Source organism: Embiotoca jacksoni, unplaced genomic scaffold (genome assembly GCF_022577435.1).
Source record: "Embiotoca jacksoni isolate LCO1_2020_lvr unplaced genomic scaffold, fEmbJac1.0.p SCAF_22, whole genome shotgun sequence".
In the NCBI taxonomy this organism is placed as follows: domain Eukaryota; kingdom Metazoa; phylum Chordata; class Actinopteri; family Embiotocidae; genus Embiotoca; species Embiotoca jacksoni.
In genome coordinates, this window is record NW_027185363.1 from 7212134 (window position 1) to 7230445 (window position 18312).

At 40.6% G+C, this 18312-nt stretch overlaps 1 protein-coding gene across 7 annotated transcripts in view; it reads left to right on the forward strand.

Annotated features, from left to right (window-relative positions):
- The window catches only part of mib1 (MIB E3 ubiquitin protein ligase 1), a 58355-nt gene that overhangs the window by 1096 nt on the left and 38947 nt on the right, over positions 1-18312 (forward strand). For all 7 annotated transcript variants that reach the window (XR_011178690.1, XM_069157640.1, XM_069157641.1 and 4 more), the window contains exons 2-12: positions 1047-1218; positions 5071-5200; positions 9678-9782; positions 10779-10845; positions 11300-11504; positions 12802-12985; positions 13941-14085; positions 14210-14343; positions 15255-15362; positions 15478-15675; positions 15888-16039. Coding sequence is in view for 6 of the 7 variants with exons in the window: in XM_069157640.1 (XP_069013741.1) it covers positions 1047-1218; positions 5071-5200; positions 9678-9782; positions 10779-10845; positions 11300-11504; positions 12802-12985; positions 13941-14085; positions 14210-14343; positions 15255-15362; positions 15478-15675; positions 15888-16039 (1600 nt within the window). In the remaining variant the exon portion in view is untranslated. The remainder of the gene's footprint in view (positions 1-1046; positions 1219-5070; positions 5201-9677; positions 9783-10778; positions 10846-11299; positions 11505-12801; positions 12986-13940; positions 14086-14209; positions 14344-15254; positions 15363-15477; positions 15676-15887; positions 16040-18312) is intronic.

Sequence of the window (18312 nt, forward strand, 5' to 3'; positions counted from 1 at the left end):
GCTTTTCGTGTTTGTGTGAATTAATTCGATGTAGATTCTGTAATCAATGATAGTATCAGCCATTTAAAATGTGTAGGTTGCTGAAGAAACTTTGTGTGTATAAAGTTCTTGTAAGCAGCAACTTATTTGTAGTTCATTTGTGGTTGTTTTTTTCCCCCTACAATTTTAACACTGGATTGCAGCATCCTAGCATTTTTTTTTTTTTTTTTTCCACATCACAAAAGCCACTGTAGCGTCACTGTAAGCTTGTAATGATAATAGTCCAAAAGTTTGTTAAAATACATAGTTTTTCGTCAAACCCCTCCAGAAACTTGAGGGAAAACTCTAGTTTATAATGTGTGCAAAACTTAAACGACTTCTGTTTGACTACCCCCAATTTGTTTGTAAACAAAATTAGTTTTTAAATACAACCTGCCTAAAAAAAATATGTCAAAGACAGCTCTCTTTAGAAGATATACAAGATGTGTAAGAATATGTCTGCATTGTTAATGACTCTAAATTAAAACACAGAGGAAAAAACGTTTTTTTTTGCTTAATATTTGAAGGTTTGAAAGTGGGATGTCCACTATGTAAACATAAACACTGAAGGGCTTCTTCATTATTGTTTTAGCTTAATCTCTTAATACTTGTCATCACAACAGATGTCAATACAGACACACGTCAGTACCCGATGATTCAATCACTGGATGAAGAGTGGTTTCCTCCTCCTAGTTATTTATATAATCTGTCAAATGTCCGACACATCTGGAAAGAAAACGATTTAAAAGCTGTAAAGACAAATTTAGTTAAACTGTGTTAACATTAACAATGATGCATGCCGCCTTCTAAAAAGGTATTGAGAATACATGAGGTTTGTTTTATTGTGTATGCACTATGTCAGAATACAATATGTAAAAAGCACAATTCAGATTGCATGTTCAATAACTGTATTTTTTTTTTTTAACAGATCGCAAAATGTTGAAAAGTTATTCTGGGAGTATTCCTAATGTGCACTGCACACGCTATCACTATCTCACTTTGACTAATACTGCCCTTCCCTACCTCAGGCATCAAGCATGACGGGACCATGTGTGACACCTGCCGTCAACAGCCCATCATTGGTATTCGCTGGAAATGTGCAGAATGCACCAATTACGACCTCTGCACAACCTGTTACCATGGAGACAAGCATCACCTGAGACACCGGTTCTACAGGATCACCACCCCAGGCAGTGAGAGGTTAGTTCGCTCTGCAACATTTTCCATTATTGTGCATCAGCTCAGTCCTGTCATTGATATAGTAGACACAAAGTAGCCAGGTAATCCCTGCACTTCATTGGGATCGGCTGGCCTGTCCCTTTTACGGCCTTAGTTTGGCTTCATGTTGCCTTATGTGAGTGTGTGACATTTGAGAAGTCTTTTGTACACACTGCCTCTCAGGCAGACAGAATCTAGCTCTGCGCTCCCGGCCCTCAGTTGCCAGGCAACAACTCAGCCTCGTTTTAAGATTTACTCAGACCTTTTTAAAAAAAAAAAAAAAAAAAAAAAAAAAAAAAAACGATATTAATGTAGTGTTTCCCATTTATAGAGTGAATTTGTGCTGAATTTCCTCTTTTGATTAGAATTTTTTTTATTTTGAAGTCTACATGCAACCATTGCATAATACAGCTCCATCCCGTTGGTGTGCGTAAGGTGAAACACGGTAATGGTAGATTGATTGAAAGTCTGTTTTGGAGCTGAGTTTAAAGTTTCAAAATTTGAGAGAATTTGACTCTCCAGAAAACCTTGTAATTGCACATGATGAACAGAGATTGTGAAAACTTCTCACATTATTATGGAAACAAACTTCTTTTAAATAGAAAGCCTCATAAGTGTGTAATAAATACCTCTGAAATGACTAATCATATACAAATGATAGTAACACAAGAAGGAAAAAGAATAAGATTAGACATTTACAGCCCGGTGTTTTTTTTGTTTTTTTTTACATTATTCAGTTGCCAGAAACTGCCAAAGCAATTTATTTGCTTCATATTGTTTTATTTATCACTATCTGCCTGAAGTCATTCTGTCACTCAAGGGGCATTGTCAATGGGGGCGCCCCGTTTGTTTTCGCTTTTGCTCTTTATTTGTAGCCCGAAGCTCATTTTGACATCTAAAACTACCTTTTATATGAACTACGGATGTCCTGCATGTACCTCACACAATATATGTATTTTAGAGTGCACGTGGTTTACTGTGAAGGCAGTAACTTTAGTAGCGCTTAAAATGGCACTTACTGATAGCACTTTGTAGTTTGGCTTTCTTGAAGAAAGTGTATTTTCTTGATTCTTGTTGTTCTGGTTGAAATGCACTTATTGTAAGTCGCTTTGGATAAAAGCGTCAGCTAAATGTAATGTAATGTAATGGTAGGATTGCTGTAAAGTCTGCAGGAAATATTTGGAGACTGACAGCAAGCTTACTTAATATCACCAAAACTTGACATCATGAAAGTTTATCTGTAAATTGTATTGGACTTTGTCTGAGTTTTTAGCCTGGACATCTTAGGTTGGTGCAAATGTTTTTAAAATTTGGAAAAACCTCAGGAAGGAGCGCAATCAATTGCATATCAGACCAAGGGCTCTGTGTGCAATGCTTTAATTCTAGCTGAGGAGCTGTGTGCATTAAACAGATGAGAGTTGGTTCAGATGTAAATCTATCTTTTAGAATTTATGGTAAAAAAAAAAAAAAAAGTTACCAGAAATACCTTATTGATCTCCAATGAGGAATTTGGTCATGTCACAGCTGCTCATATTATAAAATAGAAATATATTTAACATAAATTAAAAAATAGAAAAAAGGAACATTTTGAAATTTGTATAAATATGTGAATCATACCACAGTATTTAGGTACAATACACAGTATATATATATATATATATATAAAAAAGTAAAAATATGTGCATTACACTCCAATATATTACAAAAATGTTAAAATAGTGCCAAGACAAATTGATGTTCCACTGCAGGTGTTTACAGGTGGCTTCATTCATATGGAGTAACTCATTTAATTTTGAGCTATTACTCTCACTTTCCAATAATAGTCAAATTATTATTATTATTTTTTTTTTTTTTTAAATGACCTCCTCTTTCCTCACCGCTCCTCAATTTCAAGATTAAGTCAAACTGCTGAAGACAGTTTCACTCTGTGCATTGTTCTGGGTGCTCCAGGTGGAGATTAAGGAAGCTCGTGTTATTGGAAAAACAAGCAGTCAAATCGATCGCCAAAGAATTGAAATGTACGCGTTTGTATCATATTCACATCACTTACTAAATAGCACAACTTAGATTTGATTGTGATTTCAAATTGACTGTCAGTACTGTGATGATGCTTTATTCATTTCAGCTAAACACCATAGTTTAGTGAATGAACACATGGCCCAACAGCTGGCAGCCTTTTCAACTGAGTGCGACTTCATTTCCCCCCCCCGAGACAGACATTGCATAATTCACAATGGGTGCTGGAGGTCTCCCTAACTCAGTGCTCCTGCAGCGTGGTGAGGTGTTTTGTTACACCACATTAGATTCTTTCACTAACTGCCGGCGGAGGGAGTGGTTAGAGGCCACAAGCTGTCTGTGCTGGTTAGACCGCCACCGTCCAGCTGCTATGTCTACCGAGGCTCACATTGTTGTTTGATGGTTTGCACTCAGCTGGATATTGTATATATTAATTGTTTAGACTTGTAGCTATGCTGGAGTTTTGACTGCAGGTCGCAGCACTGAAGGGATTTCAAAATAGGGTGGGTGATATGGCTGTAAAAGCATATCGCGATTTTTTTTTTTCAGGGTATTTCTGTCTTGGCGATAGTCATGACGATATAAAGATACGTCTTTTATCATTCATTTCAAGAACATGCAATGCCAACGAAATACGTGTTTTAAATGTCAGCATAAAAGTAACAGTTTGCCCTCAAATACTCAGTTAAAACTATGACTCTGAAGTCACTCCCCCTTTTTGGAACGAGCTCCTCCACTGTGGAGCTGCTTCCAGCATCTTTGTTGTTGTTGCGCATGTAATGTATGTCATACATGATGCTACGCTGCATGACGGTTGGAATATTGCAATTATCCATCGTTCCATTATCTATACCTGCTTTATCCTGTAGAGAGTGACTCTCTGGATAAGCTGGAGCTTATCCTAGCTGACTGTGGGCGAAGGCAATGTAGACCCTTTACAGGTTGCCAGTTATTGCCATCATCAATATATAAGTATTTTTTTTAAATCATATTAAACATGATATCAATATTGATGTGAACGATACGATATGGCACACCCCTATTTCAAAACACTTATCTACTACCTTTTCATTTGCATTTATGGTGCCATGGATTGTTGAGTACAGATGAAAAGAGAAGGGATTATCAGTAAAGCTGTGCTACCACAAAAATACTTGTTATTTATAATGTTACAAAATGACACCTACTCGGTGACACACAGCGTGTTTCTGAATTTAACTGGATAAAGTGAAACTCCTAAAAGCAAAAGAAAACCAAACTTTATTTTGACCCTGAGAAGGCTCATCTCCACGCTCCCTGCAACTGTGAAATGTTGTTTGTGATTTCAAACAACTGCGAAGATCAGCCAGGAAAGATCTGTAACAACTCTTGACAAATGGTTCTGGTTTGATGTGGTTTTCTACGCTCAAACATCATTCAGTGACGAAACTGTTCTGGTTGTCAGGGACTGCATGGTTGATACAGCAGATTTGGTGGCCACAGTCAGATTTCATCTGCAGCCGTGTCCAATTTGCTGAAAGTAATATACACCCTGACTCCAGAACAGTGGGAACACAGGAAAAGGCGGCTAAGGACACGAGGTGGCAGAAGGGAGGGTGACAAAGGGATGATTTGTAATATTTAATATAAAAAAAAAAAAGATTGTGGAGTAAGCTCTGACATCTCCTCTGCAATGCATATTTACTAATGAAAGTGAATTGAGCCATGTAAACAGAGCTCCTGTAAATACACAGTTCAGTTCTCAGTTTGACGCGAGTGATTAACATTTAGTCCAAATCAATGTAATTGTTTCTGTTCATGAACCTTTTATCTGAGCAGAGTGCTTTTGGAGTCACGTCGCAAGTCAAAGAAAATCACAGCCAGAGGGATCTTCACCGGGGGCCGGGTCGTGAGAGGAGTGGACTGGCAATGGGAGGACCAGGATGGAGGCAACGGGAGGAGAGGGAAGGTAAGCTATCAGCCAGTGAAGTACAACCTGTCAGTCACTTACAGTTGTTTGTAGAAGACAATGCATCAGTATTAAGTATAAGTAAAGAGTGCTTGATGCAAAGATCAGTGGTAAAAACAAAGAACATGTGTCTCTGCTAAATCCTACTTTAAAAGTGAGCTTGAAGCATTGAGATGGTTGGTTGGGGGGAGGGGGGACTGTTGGAAAAATATGGGAAAAGTTGTATCAACATTATTTCAAAGCTGCAGAATTAAATGGATGATAAGTCGTACGGGACAAAGATCTTTTGCCCAAAAAAAAAAATCTTTGGAAGGAAAAAACAAACTTGCATCCCAGGATATGACTTGATTAAAATGTGCAAGAGCCTCGACCAAAACAGGAAGGGCACTGCCTGACTCAACATGTTCATAGCAAGGACATACAAAGATAAACAAGTACACAAACTGACCAGTTGTGTTACGTCCAGCTGTGTGCGCTGCATTATTCTGTATTTCACGTTGCTATACTCCTGTATTAAGCATAACGTTACCATTGTTCAGCAGTCTTTTTTTTAAGTTCAGAAAAATACTTTTTGTGGAATGTTTTATGATGAAAAGTGCAATAACCAAAATCGACATTTTGTTACATAGAGATGTCAGTGGCAGTGTTATACTCATTAATCAACCAAATATAACTGGAACAGAGTGAAAATGAGCTGAACATGACTCGTTCTTTTCTTGTGGCTCAGTCCAACAAATTTATAAAAGAAAAGCAAAATTAGAAAAAAGTGACTGTTGACAGTAAAGTTTTTGCATTATTTTTGATTAAAAAGAATATCTCTATTAAACAGACATTTATTGCAAATAATCCATAAATAGATTTCTGTATAGAAACACGTGTAACCCTCATATTGTTAAGAGGTGGACTTTTTTTGTCGACATAAGGATTTTGAAAAATATTTTCTAAACTTTTTTTTTTTTTTTTTACTTAAACAAGGGGAGGACAGGAAAAATGAACATCTACATATGAAGTATAGATAGACAGAGAAATTGCTCACACGTGCTACATTTGTTCATTCCAAAAAGCAATTACAGTTTAGCCTTTTGAGATCTACGGGTGAATAGAGATAATCGTTCTTTGCAGCTCATTCTGTTTGTAAGAAGAATATTAGCTGAAACCTTTTCTTTGAAGTTCAATTTGAACATATGGTAAAGCAAATGTTAGAGTAGCGTGTGACCAGAGAGCAGTACTCATGAGGCATTTCTTCCAATAAAGCCTTATAGATAAATAATACACAATACAGCTCTTTTGTCAGCTATGGAGGGCCATCCCACCTTTTCATATAAGATACAGCGATGAAGGAGGAATTCATCAGCTGTGATGAAGCTGATTGTACTGTGGTCCTTAGCCCCTTTTCCATTGCGGCTCTTCTCTACTCGACTCTGCTCGTTTTTGTGTGACCAGGTACTTTTTCTGGATTTCCTTTTCCACTGCAGATAGTACTCCCTCAATGTGCATGAACCTGCGGTGACATCATTGTCACCACCATGCACACACTTCCCGGATCCTTTCATTGATCACCAGACACCATCTCAATTTACCACAGTGTGGTTTTGCTGGTTGCCATTAATGGAGCAGTCCAGTGAATACAAATAAATAAATATTGCTGCTGCTATAGAAGCTTGGCGAATTAATAATACAGTCCCTCCAGGATTTTGCGGAGTTTTTTGTAATTGTTGCGATCAAAAATGCTCCATTTTCTCAAAAACTGCGACGTAATTTGTTTTTTGGTGTAAAATTGAGGGATGTAGAAAAAGGGGTTTTAAGCACTACCTGATAAAGGAATAAATATGTAATCACTGCCTGTGATGATAATCATGCTACACATCACAGAAATATTTGAGTTATTATCTTTTTATTTATTTATTTATTATACTTAGAGAACCATGAGGCTAAAAGTTACAAAAATAAATCAGCAAAGTGACACAGCTTTACAGAACAGACAGTCTGTGACTGTAATATGGAAACAACGACATCAGCCATCAAAATAAGAGATTTAGAGGCTGTTTAATTGATGTGAATTCAACACAGGCCTACTGTTTTCACAAAAACAAAGTGCAGTCTCTTACAACTTGACGCGTGTATAAATATTCTGTAGCATGCGGTAATATGTAATTAATTCCATTGATAATAAACATTTCATCAGAAAACTTTATTGTGAAGGCCACATTTTCTGCAAATCCGGCGACTTCCATTGTTTCCGCTTATTCCGGTTTCCTCCGGTCCACGGAGTTTGTTTCGGTGAGGAGATGAGAGGAGGAGAGCCGTACTGACTGTAAATGCGCATTTATTGGTGTTAATAAAGCGAGTTACTTACTTCATGCCCCAATACTTTCAGCACAGCTTCTGCTAACGACATTTTCTGCGGAAACAATCACGGGATTTAAAAAAAGATTGCAAGCTCCCGCAAATATTACCGAGTTTGCTTGAATCTGCGTTAATTATTGGGATCGCGAGATTTCCTGGAGGGACTGACAATAGCCGGTTTGTGCAGGATGTCCGTGCGGCGCATGCAGGGACGCAGTGATTGGTACGAATCTGACCAATCGGAGGCCTGCAGTATTTTCACATCAACTCGTAGTATCGTCTCAGCTCACTTGGAACCGCAGCGGAAGCGATACCAAAAATAGCACCAGGTGTCATCCACCTCTCAAGCCCAATGGAAAGGAGCAAGTAGAGTCGAGCTGTGCCGGTACCAGCAGTGAAAAAGGGGCTTTTAAAGTGAAAAGGGAGGCCTGTATATACCCGACTAGTAAATGAGAAACATGATTTGTTTCTCCAAAAAACAACTTTAGCCTCCAGTTTGCTTGTCAGGCGTTCGACATGGGAATAGTAATAAGAGCTTGTGGAACGCTTCACTGAAGCCCCCCTTTTTTTTTCTTTGCTTTAATTTTGTTGATTCCTATTCATCTTCGCTGTGGCTATAAACAGACCTCTGGCTGCAGGTTATTCAAGGCCTAAATACATCATTAGAAAGTAATACAATGTCTGATGAGGGTGCATTTGTTTAGCACCTTCTATTTAGATTTATACTGTAACCGTGCCGTAAAGTGCTTGTATTTTGACGCTGATCCAGACCCCTGAGTATTCAATTTAAGAGCCCCCCCCAGGCAATTTAAGACTTCATTTTGCTGTGTTATTTAATGGCATATCTCATTACTGTTTTATGATGCTGTAAGCAATACACTCTCCAGAAAACCACTATTACAGGTCCTGCAGCTTAGATGTTCTGTTAGGTTAGCATGAATATTACCTCCTAAGGCCCATTAATCAATTAGCTCTGGAAGGGGCCTGAAAATAATCTTACGTTAGAGTTCTGTATTTACTTAGGGCACAGCTTTTAATTAAAGAATTCATTTACTCCACTGCAGCTCTTCTCTTGACACTTTCTCAGCGTTGTGAAAGTAACGTGCTGCTTGTGATGGAGAGAGAACACCATCTGTTACACAAACCTGGGGTCTGATGGAAAGACAACTTAATGCCTGTCAGTAGGGAAGAAGAGTCCTCTGAAACTTTTGTTTTGGGGAAGAAAACAAAAATGTAGTAACATTTTTGGACAGAAGGTCACGTAAAATGTTCTTGTTCTCATAAACAACTTCTCCCAAAGGCTCCGTCTGCGATTTGGCTGAACTCGGCTTGCATTTGTCTTGTTTTGTTTTCTTTGCAAACAAACAGTAACTGCTGAACAAATTTTAATTAAAACATCCTCAGAGATTAACTGGTGAACAAAAAGGAAAACAATAAAAGGTTTAGTGTTGACTGTAAGAATCCATTGCAGGGAGGACTAAAACAAATTCTAATTGTGATCCCATGAATCAAAACTTAATAACATTTGCTCTCGATTAGTCCCACTCTTATTATTTCTCAGTGTTTAAGGGATTAATCTTTACTTGAATTCGAGACATTGTGAAACATGTAGAGCATCTGACATAACACTGTATAGATTTGCTACATCGACTTGCCAATGTGTTTTGCTCTCTCCTGTCACACGCGTAACCTACCGCCATTTTGGATAAAACCTAAATATAATGTTGAAACTTGACACTTCACCCTTGTGAGAATCTCACGTTCAACTCTTGTGTGAGCAAAAATCTTGTCTTCGTGTGTGGCTCTGGATGCTTACTAGGCTCCAGGGTTGCTATTCAATAGTTCAAGCTTCACTCTGACCTTTCATTTGAATGCAGCCGGTGAAATGATAATTTCCCAACAGGGATCAATAAAATAGTGTCTCTAAGATCACTGTAATGTCTCAGGAAGATGAAAAACACCTGTTTGAAATCTCCCACTGAGAAAACAGTCCCCTTCTGATCAATGTTTTATTTTCACATATAGTAGGCAGAAACTTTTAATTTTCCTAATATTTTGATTAACAATTTGAAACACTTTGCTTTCAGTGTGTCCTTCTGTTCCTCATCTGATCCCTCCTCCGCCTCCACAGGTGACAGAGATCCAGGACTGGAGCGCGGCCAGCCCTCACAGCGCTGCCTACGTACTGTGGGACAACGGGGCCAAGAACCTGTACAGAGTTGGCTTCGAGGGAATGGTGAGCAAACTGGCCCTCGCGCTCAGTCACTTACTCAACTCGCACAAAGGATCAGCTGTCAGGTGGCTTTTGTCTTCGACCGTTGCGCTCAGGCTCTTTCTTTGGCTGCCAGGCCTTTGTGAGAGCCATGCAGCCAGTATGAGGAAGGCAGCATTGTGCGGGCAGCTGGAAGGGGAAGGTATCTGCATGATAAAGGCAATCTGTTCCTTCTGCTTTTTTCGGGGGAGAGAGTGAACATGGAGGTCAACTTTAGAGGAGGGGGCCATTCTGTTGGGGCTGTTGTGGGCACGGCTACACACGAGTCCCACATGAAAAGCTTTTCCTCCATTGGTGGAGACTGCCCTTGCCTTTTTACGAAAGGGGCCAATCGGGCGTCTCAGTTGTCTAACAGATTTGTCCTTTGTTATTCTAATAGGCTGAAAGGAAGGTGGATGGCATCTGCCTCTGGATTAAGTCAATCATGGATTAGACCCCCCATCTTGACTGTTTTATTTTGGCTTTGTTTTTTATTAAGACAGTGGGCAAATCCTGCAGGAACTGCAGCTCAGTGCACGTTCCGAATGCAGCTCGAGAGGCCGCAACCTTTCCTCTTTTTGTAACGTTTGCTTTGTGTGCAAAGTACCTTGAGATCTAACATGTCCTACAGTGTGATAGACATGAGTTATTAATCTGTTGAGACTTGTTGTAGTCAGGACTTTAGTGTTCAGAGGAGTGTTTGCTCCGCCTTATGATCATCTCTGCCCTCTAACTCTGCCACAGTGGTTGCGAATCTGACTCATCACAAATGATATGACGCTTTCTCTCTGTAGCAGTATAGTGTTTCATTGTCCTGCCTTACCCTGAGGGCACTGATATTGTTGGTATTCTAGGCAACTCCTATGCCACTGCAGCTGAAGTGTGTAAATTCTCAGTTTCATTATTCATGATCATGCCCTTCTAATGGAATTACCTTTGGTAATTATCTCACCCTTTCCCTCTTTTATTTTCTCCTTTCAGTCGGATCTGAAATGTGTCCAGGATGCCAAAGGAGGCTCGTTTTACAGAGACCACTGTCCTGTTTTAGGTAAGTAAGGCCGTGATCTGTGTCTATCGTCATTATTGCACCAATTCTCTCACCTATCGTTGTGGTGCAGTGAATTCAAGGGCATTAGGGGAGTTTTACTTGTAGTTGAGTCTGTTTGGCCACTAGATGTCAGCACTGCATAGTCACCTGGCTACCAAATCCAGGTACAGACTCATGTCATGCAGTTACAGTGTTGCAAATATTACAGGAATAAATCTCTGGATTTAATACTACAGCTGAGGCCCCTCATTAGTTTTGATTTTGTCATTAACATTTAACATTACTATATATAGTACAGGTAGTAATGCAGTGCAGCGTCGGACAGTGTAATAATTCTTTATCTGAAATGTCCTTTCCTGTTTAAAGTCACCTGCAGACTCTAAATCTTGCTGTGAAACACTTTTATAAATGCAATTATATTATTGACAAACCATTCGTTACCTTTATCTCGCAGGTGAGCAGAATGGGAACAGAAATCCAGGCGGTCTTCAGATCGGAGACCTGGTCAACATTGATCTGGATCTCGAGATCGTTCAGTCGCTCCAACACGGCCATGGGGGATGGACTGACGGCATGTTTGAGACCCTCACCACCACCGGCACAGTGTGCGGCATCGATGAGGATCATGACATTGTGGTTCAGTACCCAAGTGGGAACAGGTGAGTCCTTTTATAGACTCACTCATATTATCTCCTAATGAAACGTAATCATTTCATCACCACGTGATCATTTCATCACCACGTGATGCGTGGAGTTTTATATAACCCTTTTCACCTCAGGTCAGTCAAAAATGGCAAAACACCTCTCCGTGCATCTTCATTCGAAGATATAATTATGGTTTATAACACTCAAGAGAAGAGACTCAAAAAAAATATTTGGGTCAATTTGTAATAAAATATATAATTAGTGGATTTTCTGATAATGGAAAAATGCCTCTTAATCTTAGCACCTTAGTGGCTAATTATCAGGCTGCTTTTAGTATTCATAAAAACTGATCATAGATATGTCTTGTTCAAGTTGTTCTTGGGCCCTTTTAAGTCCTTTAATATGTGCATCTGGTGGGACCAATCCAAGACTTATAATTACCTAAATGTTTTTAGAATATGTATCCAACACATGGATAGAATGTGAAAGCCATTTAAATTTAACACGCCTTATATTTCACAAGCCACTTAAAGGACCTGGTTCAAAAGTAATAAGTTGATGAGGAACATTAACCCAGAAGATTGTGACTCCTGAAACTGATACCATGCAATCTGCTAGAGAGAAGACATATCACACTGCTTTGATTGTTGGAAGTACAGAAGCACTCAGTGTTACACTGATGCTTTTTTCACTTTATAGGCAATATAAAGATCAATTCTGAGCACAGAATACAACGTACAGAGAGCAAGCAAAGTTGCAAAGCCAACATCAGCCGAGTTGTATTTTGGTCTGTTGTTAAGTTACTCATAGAATTAACATCAGTGATGGATGATATGAACTGCTGCTGGCTGTGGGTGTTATATTAACTCGTTAACTTTGTTCAGTGTTCCCCACGGCTAAAGCTGAGCATTTTGTGGACAAGATATGGCAGATTTGTTTTAACGATCAGAAGGTGAGCAAATTCTGCCAACATTTTTCACAATCATTCACTCACATGTGAAGGGAAACACTCGCAATAAAGAGACCGGCGGTCATTCTGAAGAGAAGCACAGCAGCAGACTTCACACAGTGAACATCAGTACAGAAAGGATAGGATTTGGATCAATTCTATATAAATATGTTATATTAAAATATGCCCCTCTACTGAGGACCACCCTGGGATGTCTCCTATTACTGATGCATTTTCTAAACAATGCTCTTTTTTTCTTTTGTATAATTTTTTTCATAAGATCTATACTCGGTCAGCTATCAGTGCTTATGAATTGTAAGTTAGTCTGTGTTGCTTGAATACATCAATTCCTGTATCCCCAGATGGACGTTCAACCCCGCAGTGCTGACGAAGGCCAATGTGGTGCGCAGTGGTGAAGTTGCAGCCGGTGCAGAGGGAGGCAGCTCGCAGTTCCTAGTGGGAGACCTGGTCCAGATCTGCTACGACATCGACCGCATCAAGCTGCTACAAAGAGGCCATGGAGAGTGGGCTGAGGCCATGCTGCCTGTAAGAGTTTTAATAGGTGTTCACGCTGATTTGTGCACATTTGACCATGCTCACAATCAGCCCTATGTATGTGAATATGAATATGTAACTATTTTGTTTTCAGAAAATGTGTGTTGAATAATTGGATTTATCGATGAAGTACAACATCTCATGAAACTGTGTCTCTAAAGTTGTGTGAACGACATAAAGTATTACAGGATTTGACATCAATGTCAACATGCAGCGACACAGTTCCTCCCCTTAAATCAGTCTTTTGCTGTTTTGACACGACTTTTATTCTTCCCATATTATGAAGTTTATTCATTGCTGCCCAGCATTGCCGTGGGTTATGTAACGCCAGTCTACTCCAATATGCCACTTGTCCCTGCCAAACTGGCCCCCCTCAGCAGCTAATGAGCCTTAAAACCCTGAGATGGGTTGTAGCTTTGATCACTAACCATGGCTGTTTGCCGCCTGCTGCTGCTTCTACTGCAGCAGTCGCTGTTATTGATGACATCCTCCAGGACAGCACCAGACCCGGCTCAACACACTCAAAGTGCCTCTTTCCCGTATAGCCAGGATCGAGATGCTATATTTCAAAATTGGAAAGCATTATGCTCTGTCCTCCCATATTGCCTTTATAGATGAGGAATAGTCTCAGCAAGTAGAAGGCTCTGTTTCGTTTACATCCATCTTCTTTGTTGGGCGAGTGATTGTCCTCTGAATAACAAGAACACAGCACAAGATTATATTTCCTGTCCCTTTTTTTTATTTTTGCAATGAGCTTAGTTTCTGCTCCTTGTAGGATAATTGCTTTGTTTAGTTGATGTTTTCTCCACTTTATCCGTACCGCCCACCTCCTCTTCCTCCCAGTCTCTCCCCATTTGTCCTCTGCCACTTACAGACTGTGTTACACAGCACATAGACCCAAAAACCCTGCATATACTAATGAGTTCGTCCCAATATTTATGAACAGACCCTTGGCAAGGTGGGCCGTGTGCAGCAAATCTATTCCGACAGTGACCTGAAGGTCGAGGTCTGTGGGACTTCTTGGACGTACAACCCCGCCGCTGTCACCAAGATCGCCCCCTCTGGCTCTGCTGTCAGCAATGCCTCTGGAGGTATGTGTGAACATGAACTAGTGACACAGAGAGAGTATCATTTTAATTCTTTGTCCTCACTGCTCTCTGTTTTCTGGCACCTACATGCAATCAATCTCTGAGGTTTCCCCCTTTGTTTGGCCAGAGCGTCTCTCTCAGTTGCTGAAGAAACTTTTCGAGACACAAGAATCTGGAGACATCAATGAGGAGCTGGTCAAGGCAGCAGCCAACGGGGACCTGGCCAAAGTGGAGGACATTCTGAAGAGACCTGACGTGGATGTAAGTGCTCCAGCATTTTGGGATAAACAACTGCTGGATTTCTAGATTCGTTTTTTAAGAAGACCAAATGATTTTTACCCTTAAACATCCACAGAAGATCTGAGTAGCTTTATAATTGGAGCTTGAAAACCCCTGGCTGTGCTCTGCGCTTCTCTCAGTGTATTGAGGAAGCTGAGAGTCTCCCAGGAAAGGTCTCTAAGATCCTCCCACCACTGCACCTCTCTCAATCTGAAAAGCATTAAGGCTGGGCCCAGAGGAGGCACCAAGGAGCGCTGGTGTGCACTGCAGCACGGGCCCTGATTCGCTCTCGGAATCAAGTGGAGCTCTACAAACCCCACATGGTTGTCGGTTGTTCTGACACAGGCTGCAGGACAGAGAAAACACCCGTTTGCCACAGGACATAAAATCGTTGCCTTGCAGAGGTTATTAGAAATGGTTACGTCAAGTCTGCAATACTGTCTTCACTCAGAGAAAGACTCTGTGTGTGTCTGTGTCTGTCTGTGTGTGTGTGTGTGTGTGTGTGTGTGTGTGTGTGTGTGTGTGTGTGTGTGTGTGTCTGTGTGTGTCATCGGTGAAAGCTGGCCAGATGCCCTGTTGCCTTTCAGTGGAATTATTTGCTTAAAGCCGAGCACACTAAGCCTGGCCAAGTGATCCGACTGCCAGGACAAGAGACGTCTCGAGACTCCCAAAGGAGCCCACATTAATATTTATGCTCTCAGTTTTTGCTGTGCTGCAGTTGGTGATGAAACATGCACACAGAGCCGTGCATGCACATCGACACACTCATACGCTTAAGCACGCGCTCAGCAATCGCTTCTCTCCTAACAACTGATTCAGTAGATGCAGATCTACTCATAAAACCTGGCATTGACAAGTAGCCATGTTCTGACTGGCTCTCGATGTGTGTGCAGGTGAACGGGCAGTGTGCTGGACACACTGCTATGCAGGCAGCCAGTCAGAATGGGCACGTCGATGTCCTCAAGCTGCTCCTCAAGCACAACGTGGACCTGGAGGCTGAGGTTGGTATATTTTAACTCGTATGTTCTTCCTCATCTAATTTATATGGCATTTCACAGCAAAGGTGTAAAATCCACTCATAGGTTTAACATTAATTGGCTGTGTCTCTGTACACAGGACAAAGACGGAGACCGGGCAGTGCACCACGCAGCCTTTGGAGATGAGGGCTCCGTGATTGAGGTGCTGCAGAGAGGTGGGGCCGACTTGAACGCAAGGAACAAGCGGAGGCAGACTCCACTACACATAGCCGTCAACAAGGGCCATCTACAGGTGGTTAAAACCCTGCTGGACTTCGGCTGCCACCCCAGCCTCCAGGTATCTTATCACTTTCACTTATTTACCTATTGAAAAAAATACAAGAGAAGCAATTTAGAATGACTATATATAAAACAGCACTGTCAAAAATAGAGCGTCTGCTATTCATTGATTGTAAATGACATGTTTTGGAAGCATGATATGATGGTGTAGTGTTCACTAAACATGAATTAGTTTAAAGAGTTGTAAGTAACACAAGGTTGTCCCTCTAGGATTCAGAAGGGGACACACCTCTGCATGATGCCATTAGCAAGAAGAGAGATGACATGTTGTCAGTGCTGCTGGAGGCCGGCGCTGACGTCACCATCACCAACAACAACGGGTTCAACGCCTTGCATCATGCTGCCCTACGAGGAAACCCCAGGTATGTGACACTTGGCTGCCGCTGCAAGCTGGCGCGCTTATCTGGTGTCTACGAGGAGTAAAGGCACGTTTAAGTGGAATCTGTGGAGGCAGTATCCTCAGGATCACGATACGCGTCTGCTTAATGTTCTCAGTAAAGTCAAGATTTATATTTACTTCAGAATCCTTGGACATTTCTACTTTCCACACATGACATTCATTGATAATGAGTAAGGTGAGAAAAGGGATTGTTTCTTGGGGAGTTTCTGATTTTGTCTTGAAAGATTTAGCCCTGATGCAGAGAGTCTTACGATGCAGTCTCTCGGTAACAAAAATCCAAACTCATGATAATCAGTCAAATGCACATCTTTTTTCTCACCTATTCTGTACTCGGTAGAACTGTTCAAGTAGCAGAATCGCATTTATTATACAAGCTGTGTCTGTAGACCTTACACTCCGCAAAGGTGGCTGCAGTAGGAGGCAACCCTCATAATAGTGAGATAGAAAATGCTCCACTCTATTGGAGTTGTGGGTGTGGCAGTATTGCAGCTTTCCTGTAAAACATGGAGAAATATATTGAAAGTGTTGCTGACAACACTATGTGTATGTTGTGCAAGGATTACAGTACATGATGTTAAACATAACAGCTAACACAACAAACATGAATACTCATCTTCCCCGGTAACAAAGGACACACAGAAAAGACTGACGTGATCAAACAACAGATCTAAAATCATTTGCTACCTCTCTTCCACAAACCAGTGTAAAAGTTTAAGAAATAAATAAAGCAGTTTGTAACTTTATTACAACCAGCCCACAGCTTTTTTCTGTAGTCAGGAACAAGGGCTAGTTTCCATATGCCATATTTCTACATTAAGAAATTAACTCGCTAAAGTGTCTGCTGCTGATCCATAATGAGGACCATTTAGTTTTCTAGCAAAATAAGACAGACTATTTGCCAGGAGGCTTGGCTATGGATGAAATGCCCACTGAATAGTATTGAAGGTATCTTTTAATTTTCTGATTTAAGAAATTAAGCGAGTTCACGTGTTGAGTTTAGTAACTCTGTTCCTCTGCCCTGCACCAAATTCAGCCTGACTTGATATTTTTTTTGTAGTGAGCTGATTGTTCAAGTTTTAAGCCCAGTTGCTTTTTGACTCTGCACTTGATCATCTCCATATAGTAGCTGGCAGCTAGAAGTTTGGACTATTTCTGTATTATTTTAGGTTTCAGTTTTATTTACAAATTGTATTTCTTTAACCTGTCTTATTTGGAGAATGCATTTTATTTCCCTTTCTTTGCTTATTTATTGTCAGAGGATTATTTTGAGAAATCGTATTTGTACTTCCCGGCATGAGATCAAACCTGAATCAGAAAAGGTAAAAACATTTTGAGCAGGAACATGTATTCTGCAATCGTACATGGTTGTGATTATATAAAATCGTATCGAGGAAAAAAAACACAGGACTCCAGGAAAATGTATTTAGCCACAAGCATTGAATAATATGTTATTGAAAAAAGCTCATAATAAACTACAAACTACTAGAGTTTCTGCATCTTAGCAGCCGGAGGACAGAGGCCACGGCAGAATCACTAATCTGTTACTTAATCATCCTCCCTTGGAGTGAAAGATGTGGACTCACCACCCACAGGTCTGAACTAGGAGACAGTCACAACATTTAGATGACCTGGCAGAGAGAAAGTGCTTCATTTCACATATAGTCGTGTTTGTTGTAAAGATTTAAATTTAACAATTTAAAGTCTTTCCAGCATCTTCCAAACATTTCCAACAGTCTTGTGTGAATGGATGCGGACATTTTCACCACAGATTACACTTCAACTTTAAAGTAGTTTAAAACCATTAACACTGAAGTAAGTTTATTTCCACTGCCTCAATGAAGGCATTTTATGCACCTATTAGCTTTACTTTGGTGTCTCAATTTGGTTCGACATTCACTGAAGTTTGGAGCGCGCCTATAGGCTTCATCCATCTTCCCAACAGATGGTATAGTCCCTTATGTTGACTTTGTTTTATTGGCAGCGCTAATAGCCTTTTAAAGTTCATTTGTTGTTTCCTTTTACTGTTATGCTAGTCCATCACCATGTGTTGAGAGCAGAGTCTGGCCCGAGGTGGCTGGCCTGTGCAGCAGCAGCAGCAGCAGCAGCAGCAGCAGCAGCAGCAGCAGCAGCATTAGTTCATCTTGTCCTTGGCCACTGCTATTTCTGGCCAGCAGGTTGCTATTCCACTCTTCGGCTGTTTTATTCTTGTCTCTCAAACATGGGAGATGAGAGATG